General features: G+C 44.9%; 1 protein-coding gene and 1 long non-coding RNA gene across 2 annotated transcripts in view; one reads left to right on the forward strand and one right to left on the reverse strand.

Moving 5' to 3' along the window:
- LOC142655810 (uncharacterized) overlaps positions 1–22,266 on the reverse strand; it is a 38,614-nt gene that overhangs the window by 1,694 nt on the left and 14,654 nt on the right. Inside the window, exons 8-13 of the mRNA XM_075830387.1 lie at positions 18,191–18,515; positions 16,113–16,323; positions 5,221–5,372; positions 2,181–2,294; positions 1,916–2,095; positions 119–212 (exon numbers count right to left, since the gene is read on the reverse strand). Coding sequence (XP_075686502.1) covers positions 119–212; positions 1,916–2,095; positions 2,181–2,294; positions 5,221–5,372; positions 16,113–16,323; positions 18,191–18,515 — 1,076 coding nt within the window. The remainder of the gene's footprint in view (positions 1–118; positions 213–1,915; positions 2,096–2,180; positions 2,295–5,220; positions 5,373–16,112; positions 16,324–18,190; positions 18,516–22,266) is intronic.
- On the forward strand, positions 6,835–9,408 carry LOC142655812 (uncharacterized). The gene is made up of 2 exons (XR_012849551.1): positions 6,835–6,907; positions 8,568–9,408. It is a non-coding gene; the product is annotated as an uncharacterized LOC142655812 (long non-coding RNA).

A 22,266-nucleotide genomic window follows, 5' to 3' on the forward strand; every position in this document is an offset into this window, starting at 1 on the left:
CTGGATTCCAGGTGGGTTTATGTGGAGAGGTAGCCATGCATGCCCGCGGCTCTCTCCATTATGTTCCATGGGAGTTACGTAAGCAGCCGAGCAGTGCCTGCGTGACCCTTCAGTTTACCTTTTACGTAGGTAGATGATGAATCCAATGACTCCACATATCATGAGTAGTAACAGCAGCACCAGGAGGGACACTTGCCACGCTTTGAAGGATCCTGAAAACAGATACCAAGGTTATTCTCACATTGAAAGACATTTGGGTGTATATATATATATATAAAGGATATGCCATAAATATCGCTGGTCAGAATATCCTTTTAATTATTGTATAGTAAAAAGTTCTGCAACTTTCTATTTTTGTTTTGAACTCCTAGAAATTTGCAAGATCTCTGTCTACTGTCAGTGAATAGGAATATCCTTCTTTATATCAAGAGGCTGGATATCTGAACAGACTGAATACTTCTCATGGCTGAGGGTCTGGTACATATGCATTCAGTCTACATACTCTTTTATGAGATAAACAGCCAGGACTCCGGGATGATAATTTTTGCCTCCACTATTAGGGTATGTTTACACGACAGCGTCCGTAACGGCTGAAATTACGGGGATGTTTTCAGGAGAAAACATCCCCGTAATTTCAGCCGTAACGGCATGTGCAGGCGCTTGAACGCCGCGTCCATTACGGACGTAATTGGCGCTGCTTTTCATTGGAGTCCATGAATAACGGCTCCAATTACGCCCCAAGAAGTGACAGGTCACTTCTTTGACGCGGGCGTCTATTTACGCGCCGTCATTTGACAGCGGCTCGTAAATATATGCCTCGTGTGAACAGACAAATGTCAGCCCATTGCTTTCAATGGGCAGATGTTTGTCAACGCTTTCAAGCCGCATTTTTCGGACGTAATTCGGGGCAAAAACGCCCGAATTACGTCCGTAATTAGTGTGTGTGAACATACCCTCACATTGTAATACATTCTAGACCGGAAAGAGATCTGTTCTGCTGCTGTGTTTAGCTCATAACGTATTGCAAAGACTATATAAATGTAGCAAACCTTTAACTCTGAAAAGTATTAGATCTGTGAAAGTTTTTAGCCTCTGGTGGTAAAAAAAAAAAGAAAAATCCAATTCAAAGACTGCAAGCAGAGATCTTGAAAATGTTGAGAAATTGAAACACAAAGTATATTAGAAAGTTACATAACTTTTGAGTACACAGTGAATACAGTGTATTAACACATAACCGGAAAACCTAGCAAATGACAGACGCAAACATCTCGCGCCAGTAATTCTGTCATACGCTAATGACATGGTACCATAATTCTACTCTATGCGGTTTTTACATGAGGTGACATTAAAAAATACTGGGTGTGAGAGACAGACTGACAGTAAACATGGGTCGCCAGATGATGGGAATGATATACCCATGATATCATCCATCACTTGTGGCTGCGTTCTCCTCCACCATGCCCTATAAATAACTTAAGGATTGGATGTCTTCATCTGGAACCATACTGTAATATTATCAAGAGGAAATGAGAGAGACTGAAGCCAAGTAAAAGATGACACTGCAAGTTAAAGGTCAAACTGGAAAAGATGAGATTGAGGGTGCACTTTTTAGTAACTTTAAAAATATATTGCACAATTTATCATAAAGTTAAAGGAACACTCCACGCAAATCCATACGGCTGCTAAGGGTCCCTTGGAGAGAGGGGGCCTAGTCCTTGTTGCACTAAAAATATGGCAACCCCTCTATATGCCGTAATATTGAAGAAAACTGAAGATGGAGACGAGTGGTGGGGGAATGGTGCCGAATTTTAAAGGGTAGTAAATTCTGAAGTTCACACAGATCAGATTGACAGGGGGTTGGGGTTGTCCGCTTTATGCCATATCTTTCCCTTGGGCTGCCCTTGCCATGGTTTACCTGGTCTCATCACTGGCATGAGACACCCCGTCAGAGAGCCCATGGAGGTGTCTTGCAAGATGAATGGGTCTCCATGGCGTAGATCTGTGTTCCATCTTTGTATGAGGTGCTGGTCACTGAATGCACTCAAGATGTTTCCCGAGATGGACAGCTTGTCCTGACTACATATAACATTCACATCTAAAAGAGAAGCAGAGATGGAGTTCAGAAATAACCGTAAGAGAGGAAAAAAAGAAATAAAAGCGGAATATTGAATAATGGTGACCTTGTATAGAAAACGGTGGGGCTGTGCAGGAACAATGATGCTGCATGGACTGGCTGAGGGCGATCTTCAGTCTATCCAGTCCGCTTTGCTTTACGGTCTGCCATTCAGAACAATCTGTAATTATTTCACAACACATGATACGTCAGTACCCAGATTACCTGGTCAACAATGACAAATATATAGTCTGGTGATCGAGATATAGAAGTCCAGAAATTATCTATGGAGTTGTCTGCCATCTAAATGAATAACGGTGTGATATTTCGTGGTTATTGCGCAATGATGTAATCACCGTAAACACAACGCAGCTGTCTCAATAAATGAATGTTTAAAGGGGTAGTGCGGTTTTTATTCATTGTATGATGAAAAGTTATAACATTTTCAAATATACTTTTTTTTTATTTTTTAAACCAATGTCAGATGGTTTTCAAGATCTCTGTTTGCAGTCATGCAATGGGAACATGTATTGGCCAGTCAAGAGTGTACGTACCATAGTGGCAGACCATGCAGCTGCTTACTGAGAAGGGCTCTGGCACTGGTTCATACCATCCCTTTTGCTACTGAGTGGTGAGAACCTGGCAAGGGGGTGTTAAATTTGCCCAAGCGTTTGTTATTTTGATCTTCGCTAGGAGGCCTCCCGTTCTTCTATACACTATATAAACCAAAGTATTGGGACACCTACACGTTACACCTACAGGAGCTTTTATGACATCCCATTCTAAATCCATAGGTATTAATATGGAGTTGGTTCCCCCTTTTGCAGCTAAAACAGCTTCCACTCTTCTGGGGAGGTTATCTACAAGATTTTGGGGTGTCTGTAGGAATTTTTGCTCATTTACCTAGAAAAGCATTTGTGAGGTCAGACACTGATGTTGGGGGAGGGGGTCTGGCTCGTAATCTCCATCTAGTTCATCCCAAAGGTGTTGGATTGGGTTGAGGTCAGGGCTCTGTGCGGACAGTCAAGTTCTTCCACCCCAAACTCAACCCACCAACCAACCCACCAACCAACCCACCAACCAGCCATGTCTTTATAGACCTTGTGCACTGGGGCGCAGTCATACTGGAACAGAAAAGGGACAAACCACAAACTGTTCCAACAAAGTTGGAAGCTACAATCGTCCAAAATGTCTTGGCATGATGAAGCATTAAGATTTCCCTTCACTGGAACCAAGGAGCCGACCCCTGAAAAACAACCCCAGAGCATTACCCCTCCTCCACCAAACCTTACAGCTGGCACAATGTAGTCGGGCAGGTGACGTTCTCCTGGCATTCACCAAACCCAGACTTGTCCATCAGACTGCCAGATAGAGAAGCGTCACTCCACAGAACACGTTTCCACCGCTCCAGAGTCCAGTGGCGACGGCTTTACACCCCTCCACCTGACGCCTGGCATTGTGCTTGGTGATGCAACTGCTCAGCCATGAAAAGTAATGTAATGAAGATCCCGTCGCACAGTTTTTGTGCCATATTATTGTCAGAGGAGGTTTATACTCTGCAGTTATTGAGTCAGCAGAGCGTTGGCGACTTTTCTGTACTATGCGCTTCAGCACTAGGTGACCCCTCTCTGTAACTTTACGTGGTCTGCACTTCGTGGCTGAGTTGCTGCGGTTCCTAATCTCTTCCACTTTACAATAATACCACTCACAGGTGATGGTGGAATATCTAGGAGGGAAGACATTTCAGGAACTGACTTGTTACACCGGTGACGTCCTATTACAGGACCGCGCTGGTATTCTTTACAGTGACCCATTCTATCACTAATGTTTGTAAAGGTGACTGCATGGCGAGGGGCTGGATATTATACACCTATGGCAATGGGACTGAATGGAGCACCGGAATTCAATGATGCATAGGTGTTTCCCGATGCTTTTGTCCATATAGTGTCCTGGTCATGTAACAGACACATAAGTGCACAGCTTGTTACAATTAGAATACGTCCAAGCGTACCAGATTTGGCGCGTAAATTTTTGGCAGCAAATCTGGAGGGAGCCGTAAAAAAATCTGCAGATTTACTTGTGGATTTGCTGCTATGGATCAGCTAAAATAAAGAAATCAGTATACTCACCTTACTATCTTCTGCTTTTCCCTTGATAGCGTTAGCCTGGTCCCCGCCGGTCTCCAGTGATGACATCTTTTCATATGTGACCGCTGCAGCCTGTGATTGTTTGCAGCAGTCAAATATGAAAATAAGTCATCACTGGAGCGCAGGATACAGAGACCGACGGGGGACCAGGCTAGTGTTACCAGGGGAGCGGCAGAAGTTTGGGAAGGTGAGTGTAGTAGTATTTTTGTTTTTATTTTAAACTGCATTTTTTTTTAAATATTGTACAGACCTCCCGAAATTTCTGCTGATCCACAAAAATAATCCACAGCAAAATCCGCAGCAATTGAGATTTGTCGCAGATTTTTTCTTATCCACAGCTCTTAAAAACCCTGCACCGCAGGTCAATATCTGCGCGGACAATTTCCTTAGCATGTGGATGAGATTAGTTCAAATCTCATCCGATTTGCTACTACTGTATTTTGCTGCGGATTTTCTGTCCACAAATCCGGATGGAAAATCTGCAGCATTTCCGCTATGTATGAACATAGTTCTGTCTTGTAATAAATTAAGCACCTGTGTGATCATCACATCACCAGGACAGAGGATATATCTCATGAGGGACAGCAAGCGGAGATCTTGAAAACCATGAGGAGTTGATCCAGAAAGTATATTGGAGAATTGTGTAAACCTTATTTGCTAAAAGCATACTATTTAATGATTATACTGTATTTGACAACATTATATATTCTGATTTCTCATTTTTCGGTAGTTAGGTGTTGATCCCGGGTTTAGCTTTTGCATTGGGCCCAGGAACTTCAAATGAGGTCTCTCATGCATTGCCATGAACTGAAACATATGCCGTTTTCTATGCATTCAGCAGCATGAATGAGTCTAATAAATATGAGTGAGTCTAATAAATATGTGTCAATATATATATACACACAAGTATCTCGACGGACAGCACACAGCAGCAAATGTCACAAAACAGTCCTCAATTACCAATGCTGGAGCCCTTTACACAAAGGTCAAGCTGTATTGCGGTCGTGACCGTGGAAGGACAGATATTTTTAGAACCTGGGCTCGGTTGTTGGACAGGCAGAATTGAGGTAGAGGATCCGCTGGGCAGAGTGCAGAGACTCAATGACACCAAACTGGGACACAAAAAAATAATAATCAAGGTATAAAAATGCAATTAAACATAAATCAGCATCATATAATGTAAAGAGCTCAATCATTTCAAGCCCAAGAATACATCAGTCACTGTATAGGAGTCCAAAGAGTGTACGTGCTTATACTGAATTACCACTAGGGGGACTATACAAATTGTAAAAAACATGGCAGATTCATGAAAAGTGTCTGTGGTGTCCATAGCAACCAATCACAGCGCAGCTTTCATTTCTTATAGTGCTCTTGAAAAATGAAAGCTGTGCTGTGATTGGTTGCTATGGGCGACAAAGACAGTTTTCATGAAGGGCCTAAATGATCAAAACTGTGTTTGTTGCCCATAACAACCAATCAGGGCTCAGATTTTTCCTGAGCAATTTAAAAAAACGAAAGCTGAGCTCTAATTGGTTGCTATGGGCAACAAGGACAGTTTTGCTGTTAGACAGCTTTGATAAATGGGGCCCAATGTCTTCTACCATTTGTCTTATGTTATTCGACACGCATCAATGAGGTTCACACGCTTAACAAAAAATGGCTGTAATATAAGGAGCTGTTTTCAAGGGCAAACAGCTTCTGATTTTCAGCCGTTTTTTTAAGCATCAAGCGTTTTTTGATGCGTTTTTTTACAGCCGTTTTTGGAGCTGTTTTTCTATTGACCCAATGAAAAACGGCTCCAAAAACGACTTAAGAGGTGACATGCACTTCTTTTTTACGGGGCTTTCTTTACGCGTCGTTTTTAAAAACGGCCACATAAAAAACGCCCTGTGGGAACTTAACGCCGTTTTCCCATTGAAATCAATGGCAGATGTTTGGAGGCGTTCAGCCCCCGTATTTTCAGACGTTTATCGATGTGTTTACGGCCCGAAAAATGGCTGAAAATAGGCCGTGTGAACATACCCCTTAAAGTGACCCTAACCACACAACTCAGATGCCTATAGTATCATATTTTAGCGGGTGCTCGAGCACCCCTTCAATGGCACCCATCACTTTTGGGACGCTGTTCATAACAGCGCACTTCATGGTAACTATTGTGCCTCCCGGCCTGATTGATTGAAAGACCCCAAGTGGCACTTGTGTGGTGAAAGGAGTCACAGCCACAACCACCTGCTTTCTTTTGTAAGATCAGACAATCATATTAAAGCCATACATGACTTAAAAGGGGTTGTACAGCCTTTTACCAGAAACAGTGCCACACCTGTCCACAGGTTTTGTCTGGTATTGCAGCTCAGCTCACTAAGAATTGGGCCGAGTTGCAATACCAAACTCAAACGGTGGACAGGTGCGGCACTGAAAGAAAGCAGCCATGTACAGCCCTTTAAGGTGTGGACTACTTTATGGATGGAGTCTCAGACATTTTACAATCTGTGCTCCTGAGATGTGGATTATGACATCATAGCACGATTATATCATAATGGAGGCACTACTAGGCAGTGATGTCACAGTTATTGCAGAAGTTATAATGGGGGCTGATCAGCTGTCTATTTTTGTGGGTTAGTGAACACGGCGAGAGACATGATGTCAGGTTTGTGCTGTCATTTATTATAATGTAATGTATTTATATGTTTACTATAAGTGATTTCTGAGGGAACAATTGTAAACATTTATACTCATGGTGGGTGAGTGTAGCGAACATTTTAGGAATTACTCTGACATTTGCAGGGTTTAGGTTGGTCGGTGCCCTGTGCAGAACCTTCTATGGATGTCCCCCTCCATAATCACAGAACTATGGGCTTTTCTATAGGTTTTGGTACCAAATGTGGGATCAGGGTGCACACCCTGGGTGCTCAGGTCAACAAGGCCAGTGGCGCCCACTTCAGTAATGACATGTGATACACATCTCTAAGGTCAGCCTGGCTTGACAACCTCCGACTAAACCTGAATTCTGACATTGTCACGGTTTCCAATGCAGATGCGTTTCAGATTTTGATGGGGATCCTGGGAAACTGCATAGGGGTGCCATTTTATTACACTTGGCAGTACAAATCTAGAATATTCTATACAGCAGTGCTTCTCAAACGGTAATGCAGTCCTCACTGGTGAGGCGCTACCCTGTTTTTGATGAGGCGCAGCATGCCCCTTAAGCATCCTAGAGCCAGCAGGACCAGGGACGTACACAAGGGGGGTTTATAGGGTTAAAAGATCCCTCTTTGTACCCCAGTTGCAGCAGCAGTGAACAGGAAGCGGCCGCTGCATAGTAGGAGAGAAAGAGATCCCATTCAGCAGCCCAAGCTTCTATAGAGCCAATATACATACGTTAGCACTGTGGTCCCTTTGTTCTAGGGATTGGTAGTAGTCCCAGGGTTCTAAACGCGTTTCAAATGTATAATCGTCCACGTGAACCCTTCCCAAAATCCTGTGCAGTCCGCTGGTTGTCAGAAGAGCACCACTATGCTTTGCTATACTGTGTAAGAGCAGACAATCATTAAAGCCATACATGACTTAAGGTTTGATCTACATAATGGATGGAATAATTGTTAGTGATGTTACAATTATGGCGGAGGTTATATAGTGGGCTGATTAGCTGTCTGTCTTTGTGGGTTAGTGAAGGTGGCGAGAGAGATGTCAGGTTTGTGCTCTAATTTATTATAATTTTATGTATTCTAGTGTTCACTATAGATGATTTTTGATAGAACTATTTTAAACGTTTATAGCCTTGGTGGATGAGTGTAGCGCTATAAACATTTTAGGAATTACTATGTATCTGACATTTGCAGGGCTCAGGTTATTTGGTGCCCTGTGCAGAACATTCTATGGAAATAGTGCCCAAATAATACCATTATACAGCGCCCAAATAACACTGCCAATCAAGGGGGGTATAGCTGCATCCTGTGCAGCTGTCTTTTCAAAGGTTGAGGCACCAAATTAGGGATCGGGGTGCCAACTCTGAGTTCTCAGGCCAAAACAAAGCCAGTGGTGTCACTTTAGTAGTGACCAGTGATGCGCCCTGTCGCACACCCTAAGGCCGCCGTAGACATTTGTTGGCTTGACAACCTCTGACCAAATCTTAGATCCGGATTCTAACATTGTCACTGTTTCCTATGCAGAAGTGTTGCTGATTTTTGCTCGACATATAGGGACCCTGGAACCTTGCATAGCTTTTGGGGTGCCATTTTTTTTTACATTCGGCACAGATTTGTGTATACATGCAGGAAATTATATTTCTTCTATCTATCTCCTTACAGAGTACTATATGACTATAGCGATTATGGGTTCTGAGATATTTACTGCTGTAATAGCAGCAGGTATTTGCCTTTTTCTTTACATAAGAAAGAAGAAAGGCCAAAAGCAAGATTCTGAAGACCTCGAGGCGGTCCTCATTGATACGTCAGTGGCCGAGGACAAGAATGATTTTTTTTTTTTTTCAAACTCATTCACCAAAATGCATGAGGAAGTGGGAAAGAGTATTAAATTGGCCCTGGAAGAAGAACAGCAAGAAATAAAAGATGGAGATGAGGAGACCACCATGGAGTAAGATAGAGCGAGAAGAACACCACAGCCTCCAGACGACCATCCTGTATCTGTGGATGTCTAATACTATCAGCTTTAACAAACATTAACCAGGGCTGGCTCTAGCACCAGGCAGGGGGTGCAACCACATGGTGCCTCGATGGCATAGAAATGGGGGTGGGGGCGCAGTAAAAAGGTGGAGTAACTTTTTATTGAATACCAGCACAGGGCCACCTCTCCCGACACCTCCTCTCTGCCTTATGGAGCCAATGACAGAAGACGGAGGAGGCACAGAGTAAGAGAGGGCAAGCCAGCGCGGACCGGTCGGACCCTAGAGCCTCCAGCAGTGAGTTGGGCACCAGGCACTACAGGTAGCCACAGCCAGTGATGAGTGTGGGGCGGCTGTGTCTGAGAGGGGCTGTGGACCTGTGGCTGGAGACCTCTCCGTCCTCAGCCCTCTCCATGTCTTATTGGACATGGACTAAGTGAAGGATGACAGCAGCAGGCGTTCCACTGTCCACCAATGTTATACGATATTCAAAAAATATATGAAATTAAACGTATGTTATAATTATATATTAATTGCTAATATACTTTTTAGGGCTGGGCTGACAAACTATCTTAAAGAATATAGTATGGTATGGCAATAAAATCGATGTGAGTGAGCAATTTAATCATTACATTGCTCGCATCGTTTTTAATTAACTACCAAATTAGACATGCTGGTTGAATTGACAATAATGGGTATTTATTAAGACTAGTGTTACATACGCCAGGCTTAATATAAAAAACATTGACGTAAAACGCGGCCAGTTATTTAAGGGGTGCACGTTGACGTGTCTTTGGCTGTCTGTATGCCAGAAAGTGGAGCTCAAGTCAGCCATAGGCTGGTGTAGATTTGCGCCATAATTTATATACATGTTTGGCGTTAGTGATGATACATTTGTTGGGATGCAGCTCGCCTTGCCCCTTAACCAAGGTACAACTACTTTTTAGACATATGCGTGAGTCGTGGAAACGGCACAAAAGTTTAAATTTTAAAATTCAAATTGCGAGCTTTGTACCTGTCCCGTGAATCCGTGCCTCTTTTCATATATGACAGTAGCCTACTGGCTTTAAATGCAGCTGATTGACATTGCATGCTGTTATTTGAGGCAGTTTAACACGGGCAAATATTCGCCCCGTCTTTTCCACCTATTAACGAGTGCCGATCGACAACATAGCTTGTCGATTGGAGCTCGTTTGCTTCATTCAAACGGGAGTATGGGGCCGAATGATCGTTTGATCAAATATGCCGCTGACTAGCTACCATTTTTTATGGTGGCATAAAATATCCAATCAGCCAACGAACGAGCGTTTGCTCGTTTATCGGCTGATCGCTGCCCTATATATACAGGGTTTGGTCGCTCGTTTACCTGATCATTGGCCTGCTGTTTAGTCTACGTCATAAAAGTGGCATGAAGGCTTTGATAAATTACACCCTTTATCCCCAGCTGCCCCCCTGTCCAAGTGTAATGGCAGGAAGGAGGTGAAGGGAAAGTGAGCCCTAATCTACCCACCGCCCTGTCCCTGCCTACTTGCAACGACCCGCCCTAGGCGACGAGTTACAACTGGGCGGCGGTCCCTACGCTGTCTAAGTGCACGGGAAAACAAACAGGGAACACGCAAGGGAAGGGGCAGTAGCCCACGGAACGCCGCGAGGAAACGGAGCGGTGAATGAGTAGTCAGGACCAGGATAAGGTGGAGTATACCCAAGTGAGCACGGAGGAGGAAGCAAGCCGGAGGCAAAGCAAAGCAGGTTAAGCAGAACAGCAGCAAGGCAGAAGCACGGCAGAAGCAGGCTGGAGCAAGCAGCAGTGGGGCCAGGAATCCAAAGAATTACAAGCACTGAGGAGGAGAACACAGCAGGTAATAAAGGACATGGGGCGGAGCTAACTCTGACTGACCAGGCCGCGATAGGCTCTCCCACTCCTGAGCCTGCCACCCTGGTTGGTGGGAGATGGTGTCAGTCGAACAGGTCTGGCCTCAGGTGTGGATTGATTAATCCCAGGAGTATACCTAGACGTAGTACCTGGCAGATCCCTAACAGTACTCCCCCTTTTATGAGGGGCCACTGGACCCTTACTAAGAGGACCCGGTTTAGTAGGGAAGAGAAGGTGGAACCTCCTGATCAATACCCCAGCGTGAACATCACGGGCAGGTACCCAAGTCCTCTCCTCCGGCCCGTACCCTCTCCAATGGACCAGGTACTGGAGGGAGCCCTGGACCATCCTACTGTCCATAATCTTGGCCACCTCGAATTCCACCCCCTCAGGGGTGAGAACGGGAACAGGAGGTTTCCTCGAGGGGGACCAGGACGGGGAGCAGCGTTTAAGGAGGGAGGCATGGAAGACGTCATGTATGCGAAAGGATGGGGGCAGCTCCAGACGGAAGGATACAGGGTTGAGGACTTCAATGATCTTATAAGGCCCAATAAATCGGGGAGCAAACTTCCTGGACGGGACCTTAAGGCGCAAGTTCCTGGACGACAACCAGACCAAATCCCCGACGACAAACCGGGGGTTAGCAGAACGTCTACTATCCGCCTGAATCTTTTGTGCGCTCTGGGACGCCTCTAGGTTCTTCTGAACCTGGGCCCAGACAGTGCACAGTTCCCGATGAACATCCTCTACCTCAGGATTATTGGAACAACCAGGGGAAACGGAGGAGAACCTTGGGTTAAACCCGAAATTACAGAAAAACGGGGAGACCCCTGACGAGTTACTGACCCGGTTATTCAGGGAAAATTCAGCAAGGGGAAGGAATGAGACCCAATCGAATTGACAGTCAGAGATGAAACACCTTAAATATTGTTCCAGGGACTGGTTAGTCCTCTCCGTTTGGCCATTAGTTTCGGGATGGAAGGCGGAGGAGAAGGACAGATCAATCTCCAACTTTTTACAAAAGGCTCTCCAAAATAAGGAAACAAATTGTACCCCTCTGTCAGAAACGATATTGACTGGGGCCCCATGGAGACGCAGGATGTGTTTCACAAACAAAGAAGCTAACGTCTTGGCGTTAGGTAGCTTCTTAAGGGGCACAAAGTGGCACATCTTGCTGAAGCGGTCTACTACCACCCACACCACCGACTTGCCCTGAGATGGAGGCAAATCGGTGATAAAATCCATGGAGATATGGGTCCAAGGTCTCTGGGGAATGGGCAAGGAACGTAGTAGGCCCGCAGGTCGGGACCTAGGGGTTTTGGACCTAGCGCAAACCTCACAAGCGGCGACGTAAGCCCTAACGTCTTTAGGGCCACCAATAGTTTCTGGTAATGAGGTGTTTGGTGCCCAAGATGCCAGGATGACCAGATAGAGCGGAGTCATGGTTTTCCCTGAGTACTCTTAGCCGGTATTGCAGGGGAACAAACAGTTTGTCCCCAGGGACGTTCCCGGGGGCTGCACCCTGATCAGCCGCGATATCAGAAGCTAAATCAGAATCCGTGGCAGAAATGATTATACCAGGGGGTAAAATACAAGCAGGACATGGCATCAGCCTTAATATTCTTGGACCCAGCCCTATAGGTAACCAAGAAATTAAATCTGGTAAAGAATAGTGCCCACCGAGCTTGTCTAGGATTAAGCCTCCGGGCCGATTCTAGGAAAAACAGATTCTTATGATCCGTAAGGACCGTTACCTGGTGTCTGGCCCCCTCCAGGAAGTGCCGCCACTCTTCAAAAGCCCATTTAATGGCTAGAAGTTCGCGGTTGCCAATATCATAGTTACTCTCCGTGGGCGAAAACTTCCTAGAGAAGTAAGCACAGGGGCGGAGATGGGTGAGGGAGCTGGTACCCTGGGACAAGACGGCCCCCACTCCCACCTCGGATGCGTCAACCGCCACAATAAATGGCTCCTCTTGGTTGGGCTGAATCAGCACGGGGGCCGAGATAAAGCACTTCTTGAGGGTCTCAAAGGCCTGGACGGCCTCAGGGGGCCAATGGAGGACATCAGCACCCTTGCGAGTAAGGTCCGTAAGAGGCTTAGCGACGACCGAGAAGTTGGCAATAAATCTCCTGTAATAGTTGGCGAACCCTAAAAAACACTGTAACGCCTTAAGGGAGGCAGGTTGGACCCATTCCGCCACAGCCTGAACCTTGGCAGGGTCCATGCGGAATTCATGAGGAGTGAGGATTTGCCCTAAAAATGGTATCTCCTGTACCCCAAAGACACATTTTTCAGTCTTAGCAAACAGATTATTCTCCCGAAGGACCTGGAGCACCTTCCTGACATGCTCCACGTGGGAGGACCAGTCCTTGGAAAACACCAGTATGTCATCAAGGTACACAACAAGAAAATTACCCAGGTAATCTCTCAGGATTTCATTAATAAAATTCTGGAAGACGGCAGGGGCATTACACAACCCAAAGGGCATGACCAGGTATTCGAAATGACCCTCGGGTGTGTTGAACGCAGTTTTCCACTCATCCCCCTCTTTGATGCGGATAAGGTTATATGCCCCCCGTAGATCGAACTTAGAAAACCATTGGGCTCCCTGAACCTGATTAAAAAGATCCGGAATCAAAGGAAGTGGGTACTGGTTCCTTACGGTGACCTTATTCAGGTTACGATAATCAATGCACGGCCTAAGACCACCATCCTTCTTCCCCACAAAGAAGAAGCCAGCACCTACAGGAGAAGTCGAGGGGCGAATGAAACCCTTGGCCAGGCATTCTTGGATATACACCCTCATAGCTTCACGTTCAGGACATGAAAGATTAAATATCCTACCCTTAGGAAGCTTGGCACCAGGCACCAAATCGATGGCGCAATCGTAATCTCTATGGGGGGGGCAACACCTCGGAGGCCTCCTTAGAAAACACATCGGCGAAGTCCTGAACAAACTCAGGAAGCGTGTTTACCTCCTCCCGGGGAGAAATAGAGTTAACAGAAAGACATGACATAAGACATTCATTACCCCATTTGGTGAGATCCCCAGTATTCCAATCAAACTTGGGATTATGCAACTGCAACCAGGGAAGACCTAATACCAGATCAGACGATAATCCCTGCATCACCAGTACAGAGACTGCTCCAAATGCATGGAGCCAACCAGGAGTTCAAAAACAGGAGTATGCTGAGTAAAATAACCATTAGCAAGGGGAGTTGAGTCGATACCTACTACAGGGATAGGATAAGGTAAATCAATAAAAGGCATTTTTAGAGACATAGCAAATTCCACAGACATGATATTAGCAGATGAGCCAGAATCCACGAAGGCACTGCCAGTGGCAGACCGGCCAGCAAACGAGACCTGAAAGGGAAGCAAAATTTTATTGCGTTTCACATTAACGGGAAATACCTGTGCGCCCAAGTGACCTCCCCGATGATCACTTAGGCGCGGAAGTTTTCCGGCTTTTTATTCTTGCGCCTGGGACAGGTGTTCAGAAGATGCTTGTCGTCCCCACAGTAGAAGCAGAGACCCTTCATTCTGCGAAACTCCCTACGTTGTCGAGGGGACATGGAGGCCCCGAGTTGCATAGGTACCTCCGAGTCCTCCGTGGAGGGGCGAGGAGACGGGACCTCGGGGGGGATTGCAGAAAAGTCAGAGGGGAGCACATTGAAGCGTTCAAGCTGACGTTCCCTGAGACGTCGGTCAAGTTGTACTGCTAGGGCCATAACCTGGTCAAGGGAGTCAGAAGAGGGGTAGCTAACCAGCAGATCCTTCAGGGCGTCAGATAATCCTAACCTAAACTGGCACCTTAGGGCCGGATCGTTCCACCGAGAAGCTACGCACCACTTTCTAAAATCAGAACAGTACTCCTCAACCGGTCTCCTACCCTGACGTAAGGTCACCAGCTGACTCTCGGCTAAAGCAGTCCTGTCAGTCTCGTCGTAAATGAATCCGAGGGCAGAGAAAAAGCGATCAACAGAGGAAAGTTCAGGGGCGTCAGGAGCCAAGGAGAAGGCCCACTCTTGGGGCCCTTCCTGGAGTCGGGATATGATGATACCCACCCGCTGGTTCTCGGAACCTGAGGAGTGGGGTTTAAGGCGGAAATACAGTCTGCAACTCTCCCGGAAGGAGAGAAACGTCTTACGGTCCCCTGAGAACCGGTCAGGTAACTTGAGGTCGGGTTCTAGAGGTGAGGTGAGGGGAACTACTACGGCAGCGTCACCCTGGTTGACCCTCTGGGCCAGGGCCTGGACCTGTAGGGAGAGGCCCTGCATCTGCTGGGTCAGGGTCTCAAGGGGGTCCATGATAGCGTCAGCGTAGGGGAAATGGTAGACTAGGTAAGGGGCTTGTAATTATGTAAGCCGGAGGCAAAGCAAAGCAGGTTAAGCAGAACAGCAGCAAGGCAGAAGCACGGCAGAAGCAGGCTGGAGCAAGCAGCAGTGGGGCCAGGAATCCAAAGAATTACAAGCACTGAGGAGGAGAACACAGCAGGTAATAAAGGACAGGGGGCGGAGCTAACTCTGACTGACCAGGCCGCGATAGGCTCTCCCACTCCTGAGCCTGCCACCCTGGTTGGTGGGAGATGGTGTCAGTCGAACAGGTCTGGCCTCAGGTGTGGATTGATTAATCCCAGGAGTATACCTAGACGTAGTACCTGGCAGATCCCTAACACCAAGTTTTTACTTACCTCCTCATAAAAACAAATCAGGTTAGTTTGACAACTTCTCTCCTTAGTAAAATACACATAAAATACTATTTTCTGTCACATACTCCTGTACATAGTCCCTTAAGAGCCCCCTGAATATTTTTCCAACAATGGACGTTAGGGTATGTTCACACGGCTTATTATAAAAACGGCCGAAAGATCGGAAGCAGAACGCCTCCAAACATCTGCCCATTGATTTCAATGGGAATAATGGCGTTCTGTTCCGACGGGCCGTTTTTTTACGCGGCCGTTTTGAAAAAAGGCCGTGTAAATAAACGCCTGCGAAAAAGAAGTGCATGTCACTTCTTGAGCCTTTTTGGAGCCGTTTTTCATTGACTCTATAGAAAAACAGCTCCAAAAACGGACGTAAAAAACACAGCGAAAAACGCGAGTTGATTAAAAACGTCTGAAAATCAGGAGCTGTTTTCCCTTGAAAACAGCTCCGTATTTTCAGACATTTTTTGCTTAGCGTGTGAACATAGCCTTAAGCTTAGAAGTCTATAATTACCCGGGGAAAACCTAGAGCCTTTTTTGCATACCATTTGTATTTTGCCAGTCCATTGATACTTTGCCAGTCATTAGGGAATCTCTAAATATTAATATCGACATAATTATAGTACACGTGTGGTCACTTCTGATACTCACGGTTTGGTTTCATAGATTATGACACTGTGTTGAGTCAAATCTCTTAGAATTTCTGAACTTGAGCTGTTTTCCCATGAAAAAATAAAGGCGTCCAAAATATCCTTCTTAGCCAGGAAGGATCCAACAGGGAATGACTCAGGGTGCCCCTTGTAGAGAGCCAGCGCCTCGGGGCTAAGAATTTGTGGACTGGAGATCAGAGGAAGTTGCTGGTCTATGGATACAAAGTAATGGAGATCAGAACTGTTGTTTTGTAATGAATTATTATATTAAATCTATACATCACTTAGGAGCCAGCCATATATACATATATACAATTATCCAATTAAATGCAAGGCTGGGTTATCTCGATGATAAGAGGGGACTAAGGGGCAAATTTACTGGGGCCACCACCATCTACGTGCATCCTCCAATGCATTACCTCTAAAGACAAATAATTTCAGGGGTACACACTTTATTTGAGCAGTGTATGATGACATCATGTGGCTGAAGAACAACTTCTACAGTAACTGTACAAGTAAATCTTCCACAGGCCTCGATTCAGCTTTGCTTACATGTGCCACTGTCTATTAACCCCTTCCCTCTTTAGCCACTTTTGACCTTCCTGACAGAGCCTCATTTTTCAAATCTGACATGTGTCACTTTATGTGGTAATAACTCCGGAATGCTTTCACCTATCCAAGCGATTCTGAGATTGTTTTCTCGTGACACATTGGACTTTATGTTACTGGCAAAATTTGCTCGATATGTTCAGTATTTAATTGTGAAAAACACCAAAAATTAGCGAAAAATTGCAAAAATTAGCATTTTTCTCAATTTAAATGTATCTGCTTGTAACACAGGCAGTTATACCACACAAAATTGTTGCTAATTAACATCACCCATATGTCTACTTTAGATTGGCATCGTTTTTTGAACATCCTTTTATTTTTCTATGACCTCACAAGGCTTAGAACTTTAGCAGCAATTTCTCACATTTTCAAGAAAATTTCAAAAGGCTATTTTTACAGGGGCCAGTTCAGTTGTGAAGTGGTTTTGAGGGCCTTATATATTAGAAACCCCAAAAAAGTCACCCCATTTTAAAAACTTCACCCCTCAAAGTATTCAAAACAGCATTTAGAAAATGTCTTAACCCTTTACACATTTCACAGGAATTAAAGCAAAGTAGAGGTGAAATTTACAAATTTCATATTTTTCTGCAGAAATACATTTTTAATACAATTTTTTTTATAACACAGAAGGTTTTACCAGAGAAATGCAACTCAATATTTGTTGCCCAGTTTCTGCAGTTTTAGGAAATATCCCACATGTGGCCGTAGCGTGCTACTGGACTGAAGCACCGGCCTCAGAAGCAAAGGAGCACCTAGTGGATTTTGGGGCCTTATTTTTGTTAGAATATATTTTAGGCACCATGTCAGGTTTGAAGGGCTCTTGCGGTGCCAAAACAGTCAAAATCCCCCAAAAGTGACCCCATCTGGGAAACTAGACACCTCAAGGAAATTATCTAGGGGTGTAGTGAGCATTTTGACCGCACAGGTTTTTTACAGAAATTATTGGAAGTAGGCCGTGAAAATTAAAATCAACATTTCTTCAAAGAAAATGTAGGTTTAGCGATTTTTTTTCTCATTTCCACAAGGACTAAAGGAGAAAAAGCACCGCAAAATTTGTAAAGCAATTTCTCCCGAGTAAAACAATACCTCACATGTGGTAATAAATGGTTGTTTGGAGACACGGCGTGGCTGAGAAGGGAAAGAGCGTTATTTGGCTTTTGGAGTTCACATTTAGCAGGAATGGTTTGCGGAGGCCATGTCACATTTACAAAGCCCCTGAGGTGGCAAAACAGTGGAAACCCCAAACAAGTGACCCCATTTTGGAAACTATACCCCTTGAGGAAATTATCTAGGGGTATAGTGAGCAGAATACACATTAAAATATCAAATTATGACCCTTGTGTCACTATTATATTGTTTTATTTATTGATATCTTGGCATCAGATGTGAAGCTATACCTTTAAGAACAACCCCATACTCCTAGTCTTCTAATAGTCATAATGCAGAGCAAGATACATTAGAGCTTCTTACCACTAGTTTCATTGGTGCCAATGAGAAACAACCCATTATCTCTGATCTTGCCTTGCAAACCAATTCTATGATAGACCTTCCCGTCACTAGAATACATGACCAATGTGTGATCCTTAACTCGGGCTCCAGGGGATCCCTTTAGTTCAATGAAGCTGTATGGAATAGATCCCTGCAACACCCCAACTTCACTGATTAAAAGCATCATGGGAGTAGAAGGTGTTCCCGGATCAGTGGAGATTGTCGATTGGCTTAAGGTCACAAATGGAGCACTGGACGGTAATACTGCCTCACAGTCATTCTCTGTAAGAGGAGTAGTCCTAGCAATCTGCAATATAAATCAAAAACATGATTCATTGTATAATGGAAACACCACTTCATACGTTCAATTTGATAGTCATAAGGCAATAACAGTCAATTACATTGATGTTTAGACCCCATGTTCACTCCGGACCATCAAATGTCAAGTTCCTATAGCTCTGGATTCCTACGGAGAGTATTGTGTATATATATAACAATCCAAAATCTTTAAAAAAAATCGTTATGGGGCTCAAACTTGGCCTTCAGACCATTAGTTGGCCTATCTAGGACTAGAGACCTTCCCATAAAGTTATTTGCCAGCATTCTATAATACAGTTGACTATCTTTCAATTGTCTGAAGGTCTGAGCAGTATGAAAAATGGACTGGCCGGGCAACAATGCTTTCATAATGTGTTATATTTTGATAGGGAAAACCTGCTATAGAACATTTAAGGGTATGTTCACACGGCAGCTTCCGTTACGGCTGAAATTACGGGGCTGTTTTCAGGAGAAAACAGCTCCGTAATTTCAGCCGTCATGGCATGTTGAGGCGCTTTTTCGCTGCGTCAATTACGGACGTAAATGGAGCTGTTTTTCCATGGAGTCAATGGAAAACGGCTCCATTTACGTCTGAAGAAGTGACAGGTACTTCTTTGACGCGGGCGTCTTTTTTACACCCCGCCTTTTGATAGCGGGTCGTAAAAAAAATGACCGTCGGAACAGAACATCGTAAGACCAGATTCACTGAAAAATTGATAATAAATGTCGTTCCAATATTGTTAAATATAGTTCACCGCCTGAAAGAACGATTAAAAAGTAAAGTTTATTAATTGTATTTATAAAATTGTGGCTCAACCAGCCACTGATACCAGACCAGGCATAAGCAAGCGATTTGCGACAGGAGAAAATGGTTCAGAGTGAATGATGTATCTCACACCTAAATAACAATTCTCCTGCTAATAGTATAAATTCCGCTATATCCTTGCCAAAAATCACTATCTATATAGATCCTACGTGTTTCCTCATCACACTTAAGGTGATGTTTCCTCAGGGATTCATAGATATAAATTGTAGTTAAATTCTAAAGTGTTTCAATAGTTGCAATGTTACAGCACTGGATAGCACTGTTCATGTGCTGATTGTTAGCCTCCAGGCGCATGCACGGCTCTAATACACTGGCCGTACACGCGCCGAAAAGACCCATGGTTTAAAAGGCTGAGAGCCCGCCCTCAAAAGGTCGTCCCCGGGGGAAGCCACCAATCCGCGTCATACACGACAACCTGTGACGTGCCGGAGGCGGCTCCCCGCGGACCTAGCAACCAGTGAGGGTTCCTGAACGCCGAACGCGTCCATAGTAACTAGGGGACGCTAGACGCGGCTCCTGAACTGTCAGTCGACAGCAATACACATATGGATATAGTTAATGTAGCACACGGCAGTGTAACAGAACAAGGCCGTGTAAGTACATTGGGAGAGGTGAGTCCTCATGAGAGCCGTCTCAGTAGGAGACTACACTCTCGGACGTGACACAGTTAGTGTCCTATTATCCCAAACGTCAGCCAGGGATCACAGATACATTCAGACAGCGTATATAGCATCGCCGAAAAAGTATGTTAGATACAAGGTACGGGGGATGCGATCCACAATCTTAATCATCCCGTCCCAATTTTCCCTTTTTTTAGAAGATCGCACACACAGGCACAGCTCGCGCCCACTGACCAGTGATACACAGGAAACATCAACTGGTGACATACTCAAGTGGTATCAATATCAGATGTAGGAGTATACTGGGTCAGAAGAGCCGGGAGAGCTAGAACACGGAAAAACGCGTTCAAAAAACGCATGGTGTGCATGGAGGACAAGGGCCGATTAATCCACAAATATACCCAGGAGTGGCATATATTTACATGGTATATATGGAAGACTCCCTAAATGACACAGCAAGCCATAGGGTAACATTATGTGATTAAAGGAAACAAGAATAAGAGATTTGTTCGTTAATGCCATGAGGGTTAATTGTCTGCATTCTAAATATCCATTCTGCCTCTTTTTGTAATATCTTCTTATCCAAGTCCCCACCTCTCAGGAGGGGTCTCACATGTTCTATTCCCTGGAAAACAAGGGCAGTAGCATCCCCGTCATGGCAGGACCACACGTGTCTTGATACCGGGGTGTCCACTTTCCTTCTGACATCCCCAATGTGGTCCCGAATCCTTCTCCTAAATTCCCTTTTGGTCTTACCCACATATTGTAGGCCACACTTACAGGTAATCAAGTAAACAATGCCCTTTGTTTTGCAGTTTATGAATGACCTGTTGTCAAAGGTTTTACCAGTTTGGGTGCTCGTGAAGTTCTTGCTACATAATATGGACACACATGCTTTGCATGTTCCACATCTGTATGTCCCTTTGGTACTGTTAACCAGCCAGGTACTACACGGTGTCATCGGTTGTAAATGGCTATGGACCAGTCGGTCCCTGAGATTGCGTCCCCTTCTATAGGTAATGAGCGGGGCGTTCCCGACAAGGGCCCCCACATCTGGATCTGCCTTAAGAATGCCCCAGAAGCGTTTGAGCACTTCCCTGACCTCTCTGTTGGCCGAGTCAAAAGTACCAATGACCCTAATTTGTTCTTCATTCGTTTCCTTCGGTTTCGGGTTAAGCAGGTCATCTCTATTGCACCCAAGTGCATTCTGATATGCCCCTCTCAACACATCCCTGGGGTATCCCCTATGTCTAAATCTGTTCTCTAGATCACGTGCGGATATCCTAAAATCGGTAATGGTAGAGCAATTCCTCCGTGCCCTGAGATATTGGCCCTTTGGTATCCCTCTCTTCAGGTTAGATGGGTGCCAGCTTTCCCACCGTAGTTGGCTATTGGTCGCCGTCTCCTTGCGATACATATTGGTCTCCAGAATCCCCATGTCCGTCTTAGAGATCGTAATGTCCAGAAAGGTGATCCTAGTGTCTTGAATCTCAGATGTAAAGAAAAGACCTAATTCATTGGCATTCAAGATCTCCACAAATTCCTTAAATTCCTCCCTGGTCCCTGTCCACAGGATAAGGACATCATCTATGAATCTCAGCCAGAGCAAGATAGATGATGACCATTTGTCCATCAAATCACTGAACACAACCTCTTTTTCCCACCAACCCAGATATAGATTGGCAAAGGTGGGTGCACATGGACTACCCATGGCCACTCCTCTGAGTTGATGGTAGATCTTCTGATCAAATAGAAAGAAGTTGTGTTCTAGGACAAACCTAAGTAGTTCAATTACAAATTTATTGTGGGCCTGGTATTGTATCCCTTTATCCATCAAGAAGTGTTCAATAGCTCTACACCCCTGAACTACTTAGGTTTGTCCTAGAACACAACTTCTTTCTATTTGATCAGAAGATCTACCATCAACTCAGAGGAGTGGCCATGGGTAGTCCATGTGCACCCACCTTTGCCAATCTATATCTGGGTTGGTGGGAAAAAGAGGTTGTGTTCAGTGATTTGATGGACAAATGGTCATCATCTATCTTGCTCTGGCTGAGATTCATAGATGATGTCCTTATCCTGTGGACAGGGACCAGGGAGGAATTTAAGGAATTTGTGGAGATCTTGAATGCCAATGAATTAGGTCTTTTCTTTACATCTGAGATTCAAGACACTAGGATCACCTTTCTGGACATTACGATCTCTAAGACGGACATGGGGATTCTGGAGACCAATATGTATCGCAAGGAGACGGCGACCAATAGCCTACTACGGTGGGAAAGCTGGCACCCATC

This window comes from Rhinoderma darwinii, chromosome 6 (assembly GCF_050947455.1).
Source record: "Rhinoderma darwinii isolate aRhiDar2 chromosome 6, aRhiDar2.hap1, whole genome shotgun sequence".
Classification (NCBI taxonomy): Eukaryota; Metazoa; Chordata; class Amphibia; order Anura; family Rhinodermatidae; genus Rhinoderma; species Rhinoderma darwinii.